Source organism: Carya illinoinensis, chromosome 10 (genome assembly GCF_018687715.1).
Source record: "Carya illinoinensis cultivar Pawnee chromosome 10, C.illinoinensisPawnee_v1, whole genome shotgun sequence".
Classification (NCBI taxonomy): domain Eukaryota; kingdom Viridiplantae; phylum Streptophyta; class Magnoliopsida; order Fagales; family Juglandaceae; genus Carya; species Carya illinoinensis.
In genome coordinates this window covers 38,222,723-38,232,924 of record NC_056761.1, presented here as the reverse complement: position 1 = coordinate 38,232,924, position 10,202 = coordinate 38,222,723, and the positions used below count along the sequence as shown (strand labels likewise).

The 10,202-nt window shown below is 36.9% G+C and overlaps 1 protein-coding gene across 2 annotated transcripts; it reads left to right on the top strand.

Annotated features, from left to right (window-relative positions):
- Positions 1-1,741: 1,741 nt before the first annotated feature.
- On the top strand, positions 1,742-9,825 carry LOC122278115. 2 transcript variants are annotated; one of them, XM_043088216.1, is made up of 11 exons: positions 1,742-2,289; positions 4,580-4,743; positions 5,028-5,209; positions 5,315-5,887; positions 5,995-6,072; positions 7,272-7,671; positions 7,744-7,943; positions 8,136-8,212; positions 8,576-8,677; positions 9,081-9,243; positions 9,372-9,825. In XM_043088216.1, the coding sequence occupies exons 2-11, from the start codon at positions 4,581-4,583 to the stop codon at positions 9,492-9,494; spliced, it is 2,061 nt and encodes a 686-aa protein (XP_042944150.1). In that variant the 5' UTR covers positions 1,742-2,289; position 4,580; the 3' UTR covers positions 9,495-9,825. The 2 variants fall into 2 exon arrangements, with proteins under 2 accessions (XP_042944150.1, XP_042944149.1); XM_043088215.1 differs by having other exon boundaries at positions 1,744-2,289; positions 9,081-9,267.
- Positions 9,826-10,202: the final 377 nt, after the last annotated feature.

Below are 10,202 nucleotides of genomic sequence, written 5' to 3'. Positions count from 1 at the left end.
CTTAGTCATTTTTATTAAGTGCTCTTTGTTGAAACGGGCTAAGTAGGCCTTTAAATTCTCATCTTCTTTTTTGTTTAACCGTTAACAGGTAGGCGGCTGGGCACCGACGTCTTCGGCTGGGCATGAATTGGGTTAGGAACTGTTTTGCTAGTTCCTCAAAGCTATCTATCGACTTCGATCTGAGGGTCCCAAACCATCCTCTGACAGTCCCTTTTTGGGTCAGAGGGAAATCCCGGCATGCAATCTCCCCTTGGAAACTATGAGCGTGATGTGAGTTTTAAATTTTTCTAGATGATCTACTGGGTCCTTGGACCCATTGTATATATCTATCTAAGGAACTTTAAACTTTGGCAGGAGTAGCATAGCCATAATACGTGCGTTGTATGACAGATCCGTTTGGTGTAGTAGACTTTTCACTGAGGAGGAACCGCCTATTTTCTTTGCCATCTCTTCATACTTTCCCACTAACTCCTTTAACTCATCATGCATCCTTTCTTTTTCTTCGCTTTCAGCATCTTTTTTGACTCTACAATGTGCTTCTTGCTCACCTTGCTCGCTGTAGGCGGGCACATCGTCGTTATGAGAATTGGTGTTCGTTTGTCTTAAGTCGTCGTTCTCCTTTTGTAAGATTCCCATGGCTTCCAGAGCTTGTTTCAACTTTTCCTCTGCTACTGCTAGTCGTGCTTTCACAGATGACGGTTCGGTGTCCATCGTTCGGCTTGCTATCGAGCGTCTTATAATTGGCATGTGAGAATCACGCTGAATCACAGTGATCCCACAGATTGCGCCAAATGTTGAGGACGTGTCTCACTTCTAATCTTCCACTGCTTAGCCGATCTCCGTTGATGAAACTCGAAGGGGGCTCCTCCTGCAAATACTCCGATGCTAAAATCAGTTTAAGAAGTAAATCGTCCCTGAAACCTCAAAGATTACCTATATATATAGGCTCGTTTGCTGTACATATCTCATCCAAGATTTATCGGAACAGATCGAGGCTTAGGATTTTGAATAATCCTATCACTTCTTGCTGTTTTTATCCTTCCGTTAAAGGTGGCGTCATGCATATCTTTTTTTGAATTCCTCTTGATTATTCCTTTGTGACTTCTGGGCCCATACTCTGGGCTTCTTGGTGTGTAATGTATTATAGACATTTTTTATATGTTCCAGGACCCCTTGGTTGGAATAGCCCCTCCAATATGTATCACTAACTAGTTATGTGCCTGGTAAATTAAGAAACAATATCCCGAGTCCTATGCATGGTAAAATTAATGACATAGCGGAATCGTATAAGAATAATAAAACTCAAGAAGAGCTGTGTCTTCCGAACCACGAGCTACCAGTTTTATTGATGAAACTCAGTAAAACGCAATAATTTGGAGAGCTGCTGAAGAGCTCCTTTGTTTACGGCACTTTTCTCGTCAATCCCGATAACTCATGCTAAATCTGCTACATCAGATTCTTCCCCACTCGGAAGGAAGCTCGACCTCGAGCTATAGTCAGGATAGAGTGCTTCATCTGGAGGGTGGAACACAGTAGCTGTCTTGTCCATTAGCAATAAGATGGAAGCCATGCAAAGTTATATGTCATTGATTATATATTTTTTTAACAAAATGGGAAAACCTCTTCGGGTCGGGTTGGAAATGCCTTTCGAATTTAGTCGCGTGGAATGAACAGTCCTAATCAAAATTTATCTTACGGATTTTCCCTTCAAAAACTTATGCTTTAATGTTCAACCCTCCTTGTCAATGTCCCAAAAGAAAAGAATGCTTTCCAAAGAACCTTGTGAAGGAAGTATTTAAATAAGAAAAAATTATGGAGAGGTTTTAAGTTTTAACCATTGCCAATGACCACGAGAGAACTAAGTATGATATTCCCTTGTCGAACAAGCATACAGATGAAGAAAAAATTGTACAGAATCTTTAACCCTTGTCAATGACGATGAGAATTGGAAAAGACTTGTGCTTTTTCCTCGTTTCTTCGTAGACCCAAATGGGCCACGACCATTAATCGTTAATTCAACGACGAATTGCTTCGGTACCTCAGTTGGCAAAGGTGGAAATTCATCCGTAAAATCATTCTTCCTCGTACAGAGACAGGCGTACATACATACCGTATGATGCCCCCAAAACACACCTTCTGAGCAAGGAAACATTCTCTATAAACCCAGTAGAAAAGGCAGTCCACACCCCACACTTTGTTTACTCTGGAAACAGCTTGTACTTGTTATGTTACTTTTGCACTTGTTCTCCTCCTATTTCGCGCTTCGCGTGTTTTCTCCGTAGTCTCAGAGTACGTCTTGCTCTCCTTTTCTCTCTCAAATTTTGTTTGGTTTGTAAGAAAAACAATGCAATGAGTTTCCTGGATGGATTGGTTTGATTACGAGGATTAACTTGTTTTGGTTTCTTTTCGTTGGTTTGTTGGTTTAGTTGGTTTTTCTAAGTGTCCAAGTTTTTGGGTTTCTAGAGGCTCGTCAATGGGTTTATGAGATTCTTGTTTCCTCTCCTTTCCTTCGTTTTATTATCATTATTACTTTTTAATATGCCAGTTTTCTTAGTCTAATGAGTTATAATTTCTTATCCATTTGGTACTTTTGGATACTGAATGTTATATTCCTATTCCGCATTTCATATCTACTGGTTGATTATGTGGCTACTTACCAATGTGATGGGGCCTGGAGGTGTGCATTCTATGCCATATGTTACTGATTTTCATGCTTTCTAATATCTCATACTTTGAGTTTTCCGGTGGCTGATATTCTACAGCAACAAAAAGCATCATAGTACTGTTTTTTTGGTGAATGGTACATGAATTGATGCTCCTTGTTGAATTGCATAAAGAAATGCTGAACCTTGAGGATCATAATAAATGCTATGTTCCCAATCATTTCTGAATAATATTCACGAGCTACATTAGCTGCATGCTATGTGTCTCAGGATTGTGCTTCATGCACTCAAACTAAGCTCATAATTAATTGGGAACATGGAAACTATATTGAAATTTGTCATGCTATTGTTCAAATTCTCATTATGGTTGCCCATTAATGTGGTTTAGTGACTACTTATAAAAAAAAATGTGGTTTAGTGACTTGTCATAGAAGGAAAATCTTGGATTAAATTACAACTTTTGTGCCTTCTAACCTTTTGATCAGTAATCTCATTATCATAAGTTAAATAGGCTCAATCTTGGATTAAATTACAACTTCTTCTTTCATAATTGTTTAATTTCCAATCCCATTAATGCGGTTTAGTTGCTAGTCATAGAAGGGAAGCCTATAATTTTGATTGAACTTTTGTACCCTATGGTCTTTTGAGTAGTAATCCTTTAATCTCTTTACTGTCTATTAAATACCTTAAAAATGCATCAACCTCGGCTATTCCACCCCCACTTTTCGCCTTGTTTGTCATATAACTTCTGGCTCTCGTTTTTTTCCCATTTCGTGCTTTGTGTGTCTTCCTGTCGAATCTCATGGTTCCCAAAAAGGCAAAATCCACCCGCTCAGAGTATGCCTCTCTCTCTCTCTCTCTCTCTCTCTCTCTCTCTCTCTCTCTCTCTCTCATATTATGGTCACTTTATGTTTTTGCACAAGTAAACAGGGCAAGGAATTCTTTAAATGGATTAGTTTGATTAAGAAGATGAACTAGATTTCCTTTACATTTTTTAGTAGCAGAGTTATGGGTTTTAGTGTCTTGGTAAACTGGGTTTAATTGATTGTCGTGTTCACTTTCTTTTCTTTTATCACGTTCTCGCGTTTTCCTTGTTTCTGATGCATCCATTCTCTGGTATTAATGAGTAATATTATTTTAGCCATTTGGTACTTCTGGTGTTGATCCACTGTGTACTAAATGCTATTTTGCCTGTTCTGCATTACATTTATCTATGAGTTATTCTATTTTCAAGCCAGTGTGTATAACACATAATTTACATCACTTATATGGTAAGATTTGATTTGTAATATCCAAATTTTAAAATTTCTTTTCCAAATCAAATTATGCCATGTAAATACTTTACTAATTGTGTAATCCACACCGGCTTATAAATAGAATATGCCTTATCTATTGGTTAATTATTTGCTTTCTTATGAATGTGATGTTTGTGTCTTATATCTAATATGTTAGAACTTTTTTTACATGATGAGTTTTGGTTGTTTATTTTCATGAATTGTGCTTTTGTATATTCCAGTGGCTAATATCTAAGCAATGATGCAATTAATAGCAATTGAGTTTTCTTTCAATGCTTGTTGCGGCCTTGTCCGAGAAATGATGAACCTTCAAGCTCATATTATGCGTCATATTCTGAACCATCTCCAATTGATTATTTATGAGCTACATTCGATGTATGTGATATGTTTCAGGGTTGTTCTTCATGAACTCTATTAAACTAAGTTCATTCACTTCAAAGTGATAAAATTAACTTGGATTAGTTGACACGAAAATCTATTCATTGGTGGTAGCTTAATTCCTTCATCCCTTTTCTATTCATTGGTGGTAGCTTTGTAGTGTGGTACAAATATGGATCTTATGGCAGCATTAATCTTCATTTACGATCTGTTTATTTATTTTGTTGCCTCTTTGGATTACAGAATGTCTGCAGGGAGGAAATTTGCTAGCAAAAGTATACCTTCATCTCCAGATCTGGTGAGCAGCTCTTCATCTGTAAGAAATTTGGGGAAGAATCACCTGGGTGGGGTCATATTTGGTTGCAACAACAATACTATCAAGGAATGCCTCTTTAAACAACTCTTTGGTCAGTCATCTGCCTTTGTTTCTTATCCAGCAACTTCAATTTGCATTTGCCTTTATTTTTTCTATGTTCCTTTGTTAATTGTGCTACAATGGCAACTGCTATCTCCATTGCTTCTCTAAGCACCAAAGTATCATGATCAGCAGAACAAGTGAAGCGCATATTTTCTGTAAACTACAAACTATTAGTCATAATAATTTTTCAGCAGTGTGCTTAATGCTGCTTTGTCAATTCATTCATAATTCTGGCTCCAAGAACTCAGGAAATATGTTCTTCAATTTTGACAGGCCTACCAGCTCAGCACTTTTCATATGTGAAGAATATTGATCCTGGCTTACCACTCTTCCTATTCAACTACAGTAACAGAAAACTTAGTGGAATCTTTGAGGCTGCCAGCCCTGGTCAAATGAATATTAACCCTTATGGCTGGACCACTGATGGTTCAGAGAGAACATTATATCCTGCACAGGTATCATATGAAAGTTTCTTGTATGTAGTATAATGGTTTTGAGTTACATGCTGGGTTTTATCAACAATCGGGGTCTGGTTCTGATATTTTTCTTCATTCTACTAGGTTCAGATCCTTGTCCGCATGCATTGCCAGCCACTGCCTGAAAATCAGTTTAAACCAATAATTTCTGACAACTACTATACTGAGACCCATTTCTGGTTTGAGCTAGACCACGCTCAAGCAACTAGACTCATGTCCTTATTCTCTTTAGCGGTTGCTCCAAGTACTTCTGTACCACAGAATACTGCAAAGTGCAGAGCGATTTTTTGGCCTCTTCCCCTGAATGATGTAGTAGAGAAAAGTGAAGGGTTTAAGCCACTTACTTTGGAAATCAAGCATTCTAATCAATCAAGTCAGAAACTGGATTCTACAGATGTTGCTTCTTCATTTGATGGATACAACCAGATATCAGAAGCTCACTCCAATGTAAATTTAGTTGAACAAGATGAGAAAGAAGTAATTCTCATGAAACTGAAAGAATTGGCTCGTTGCCATGAGCATCAAGACTTGCCTACATTGCGTAATGTAGAAAATACTTCTATTATGAATGAAGAGAATCCTAATTCATCTTCTGGCGTGGAAGAGAATGAAGACAATCCTCAGTCATCATCTGAGTGTCAGTCCATCATAACTCAGGTACTTGAGGAAGCCAGTTGTCCACATTCTATAAATTCTAATCATGGAAACTCTGTTTGCTCTGGTTTTGTACAAAATTTCTCATATTTTCTTATGCATATATGTAGTTGATTCAAGAGGTGCAAGAGCTTAAGGCTTTTAATGCAGAACAAACTCAGAAGATTAGCATTTTGGAGCAGAAGCTGGTAATCCTTGCTATGTTTTTAATGTGAAAGTTTCCCATTCTCTATATTTCCCATTCTCTATAACTGTTTTTAAACCCTTATATCTTGGGTAGTTTAATAAGCAAAATAGAAAGTACCTGTAAAAAAAAAATAATAATAATAATAATAATAAAGTAATTTCGATTGGCACTGAGGGTTTGTTTGATCAGCCCATGGGGATTTAGCAGCTCAATCTAATTCTGGTTGACACTTAAAAGAAGTATATATGTGGCCTTTTGAAAACTGCAGTTTTAACTTTTCACATAATGTTTCCATTTATTTTGATGATTGCTTCTTCAGAATAGCCCTGTTTAGAAGGATGAATTTCTTCATGAAGTTGTGTATATAGTAATACTAGAGTTTACTTTCCATGGGATTTTTAAATTCATTTGAAGCTTTTGTTGATATTTCACTGTAAAAATCTGTTGATGTTGCCCTGCATATGCACCTTAAAAGGGATTGAGTTTAATTTTTTCCCGGTTTTCAGTTTGATCTATGTTTTTTTTCATTTGTTAAGTAGTTTTTCCTGTTGTGGTGAGCCTGATTTTTCTTCTTGTATCTGGATTTTGTTGTACTTACTAACTTTAACTCAAAAAAAAAAAAAAAAAAAAAAAAAAAATGAAAAGATCAAAGAAAGGAACAAGATTTGTTAGACAAAGGGAAATGACAACTATGCATATTTTCTGTCAAAATTTATGATATTGAATTTAAAGTTTCTTTTGTATGGATTTTTAAATCAATATATATATATATATGATTTCCAATGGAAAAAATTTGCAGTGATTGCTTGATTAGGCAATTAAATGAAATTTCCAGGCCCATGAACATTGAAGAAGCTTTGTGGAGAAATTAGAAAAAGAAAATTTATGTTGGTCTTGAGAGCTTTAATTTAGCAGTTGATGTGTACATTTTGCCCTGTTAACATACAGGTCAACCAAGTTTCATATGTCAGGATCTAGGTATTAAATAAATGAGAAATCCTGGTAACTTACAGATCATATGCCTGCACCATTTCATTTCAAAGTGGAATTACTATCCATCTGCCAGCAGCTTCAAGCTTATGCTATGGCTCTTTGTTCTTGCAACTTCCAATGCATGTATGAATTGTTTATAGGGTGTACACTTCTTTTTCTGTTTTGCTTCTTTTCATGGAATGAAAATAATTTACCCTGGTTGTTCAGATGGAGGCAGAAATGGAAATTCTGCTTTTAAAAGATCATTGTGTGATGTTGGAACCTGTGTCCAATCCTTCCAACGCGCTTGGTAATGATACAGTCATTGAGGCTATTGATGAGCTCCATGTGGATCAATCTGTGTCAGATCCTTCTGAGGAACTTGTTAATGAGACAGTTATTGACTCATTTGATGAGCTCCATTTGGATCCTAATGAGTCAATATATCTGATAGGAGGATATGACGGTGAATCATGGTTGTCATCATTGAATTCATATCATCCTTCTCAGGACATGATAAAATCTCTGAAGCCTATGAGCACTGTCAGATCATACTCTTCAGCTGCGCAGTTGAAGGGTGAACTATATGTATTTGGTGGGGGAAACGGATATGTATGGTATGACACAGGTATGCACTGCTACTGACTTTATAAAAACTAATATTCAATTTTTTCTAACATTTCTATCACCTCCTGTGAAGTTGAGTCGTACAACCCAGCTAATGATGAGTGGACTTTGCAACCTCCACTAAATCAGGAAAAGGGTAGTCTAGCTGGTGCTACCATAGATAATAAAATATTTGCCATTGGTGGGGGGAATGGCATCAAAAGCTTTTCAGAAGTTGAAATGCTTGATTTAGACATTGGAAGATGGATCTCAACACGGTCAATGCTAGAAAAGGTAATATATCTTGCTCAGCTTGCTTGTTTTCAAGTCAAGTTACTTGTGTTGCTTAAGTTGAGCCTCGTTCATAATTTTGTGTTTCTTGTCCTTAGTTACATCTCTGTTTTTTATTTTTATTTTTCAAATGCTTCATGTTTATATAAATTCATCAGAACTTAGTCCTTGGTTGTGTTTCTTTTATTTTTCCAGCGGTTTGCTCTTGCTGCAGCAGAACTGAATGGTGTGCTTTATGCTACTGGTGGATATGATGGGAATGATTACTTGAAGTAAGATGTCGCTTTTTTACTTTCATTTCTTTCTGCACCTATGTAGATGCAACCAGATCTTCATCGAAGTGCACAATCTTAGATGCATTCATAAGAGCATTTCTACATGTTTTCAGCCCAGCAAAATGCTTGCTGACATGAACCTTGGAAGCAAGCAGTTTGAACCTGAAAAAAGGGTGGAATTTATTTATTTGGGTGTTGTTGTTGTTGTGGGGGGGTTTATTTACACAATTGAATATGCCCCATGATGGTTTAAGGAAGAATCTAATCTTTTAATAAAGAATAAATGCATCTGGAAGCTTTCCCTTCTATATTGTTACATGATCATTGCATGTAGTTTCTGAAACCTTTTTTGGGCTTCAGTTCTGCTGAGAGATTTGACCCTAGAGAACATTCTTGGACAAGAATTGCAAGTATGAATACAAAGAGGGGCTCCCATTCCCTGGTTGTTTTCAATGAGAAATTGTAAGTTCTTCTCTTATTATTTAATTACTTTTACTCTATCAATGACCTTGTACATGGATTATCTCGGGAAATGCAGATGATGCACTAGATTTTCTTCGAGTCTTGGGCATATTGATACATATCATTGTATCAAACTCGAGTTGTCTATAATGCCATACACACACAAATACAAAGAAATTTAAATGTCAATTTGATCAGAGGGGGGGAAGTAAAGTATCCACCCCCTCCCATTTGGCAATAAATAAAGGATAATTCATAATATGAGTTCCTCAAAAAAATAAAGGATGATCTAAGGGTGATAAAAGTGCTACATTTTACATAATGAGATGAAAGTAGGATGAGACTGTGGCATGCAGCATCACTCAAGTTCTTTGCATACGTGTTTTTATTATGAATTTTACAGATATGCTCTGGGTGGATATGATGGAAATACGATGGTTCCAAGTGTTGAAATATTTGATCCACGTCAGGGATCATGGATTTGTGGTGAACCAATGGTAAACCCAAGGGGATATTCTGCTGCTGGTGTTATCAAGGATTCCATCTATGTAATTGGAGGAATTAAAGTGAGTGGTAACGTTGTTGACACGGTGAGATAATTACCTTTTGCTATGATTTCTCTCATGAACAATGTTTACTTTTTTTTTTTAATCCGATTTTTAACAGCCAATTTTCCTTTGCAATATAAGCACAGGTTGAAACTTATAAGGATGGTCAGGGTTGGCAAGAAACCCACTCAAAGGCCCTTGGGAAAAGGTGCTTCACTTCAGCCTTTGTTTGCAGGCATGATGTGGAAGGTCAAGGAGGCTTCACATAATTGCTCTTGTTCAAATATAGAAGAAGAGGAAGAAGAAGAAGAAGAAGCTCAGTGATGGAAATGGACATGCGGCAGAAATGATCTGGGCTTCTTGCTTGCTTATGAATATTTTGTCTCAACCAATTTAGCTTGCTAAGAAAGACTATAATTTTTGTTCTCCGGGTACCATAATGCTTGATGGAGTTCAAAGTATATTTTTGTTTTTGGTTTTGGTTTTGCTTTTCAATTCGTTTTAGTTTTGGTTTTGTTTTTGTTTTTTGTGGCACGTTTGAGCATTTGGTACCTGTTAATATGCAGTATGTGATAATGTAGGGGTCAATTCCCATATCAATCGTTTGGTGGGACTGAGCAGCCAAGCAACTTATGGAGAGTTGGTGTCCATTATTATTGGTGGCCTTGACCCTGATCATGCAAACAAAATTTAGAAGCTAAGTGCTGCAATTGCCACATTTCTTGAGAGCAAGTTGAATGTCCTCAAGTCTTGATAATTCCTCAATTTCAATCAATTACACCAAGCCAAACTGTCCAACTTCCCTCGTTGTCATGCAGAAGAAGGGTCATTTGCTGTCCACTTCTTTCTTTCTCCTCATTGCTTCTTTCTTTCTCCTCATTGCATTTTTTTTCTTTGTATTTAGGCTAATCAAACTCAAGATAATGCTCAGTTTCTGCAATGCTTTACACCAGACCTCCTGCAAAACTCGTACTAGA

Excerpts from the sequence above, each read along its gene's own strand:
- LOC122278115 (XM_043088215.1), top strand. The coding sequence starts at position 4,581 with ATGTCTGCAGGGAGGAAATTTGCTAGCAAAAGTATACCTTCATCTCCA. Across the intron at positions 5,210-5,314 it reads GAACATTATATCCTGCACAG|GTTCAGATCCTTGTCCGCAT; the intron begins GTATCATATGAA and ends TCATTCTACTAG. Across the intron at positions 5,888-5,994 it reads GTCAGTCCATCATAACTCAG|TTGATTCAAGAGGTGCAAGA; the intron begins GTACTTGAGGAA and ends GCATATATGTAG.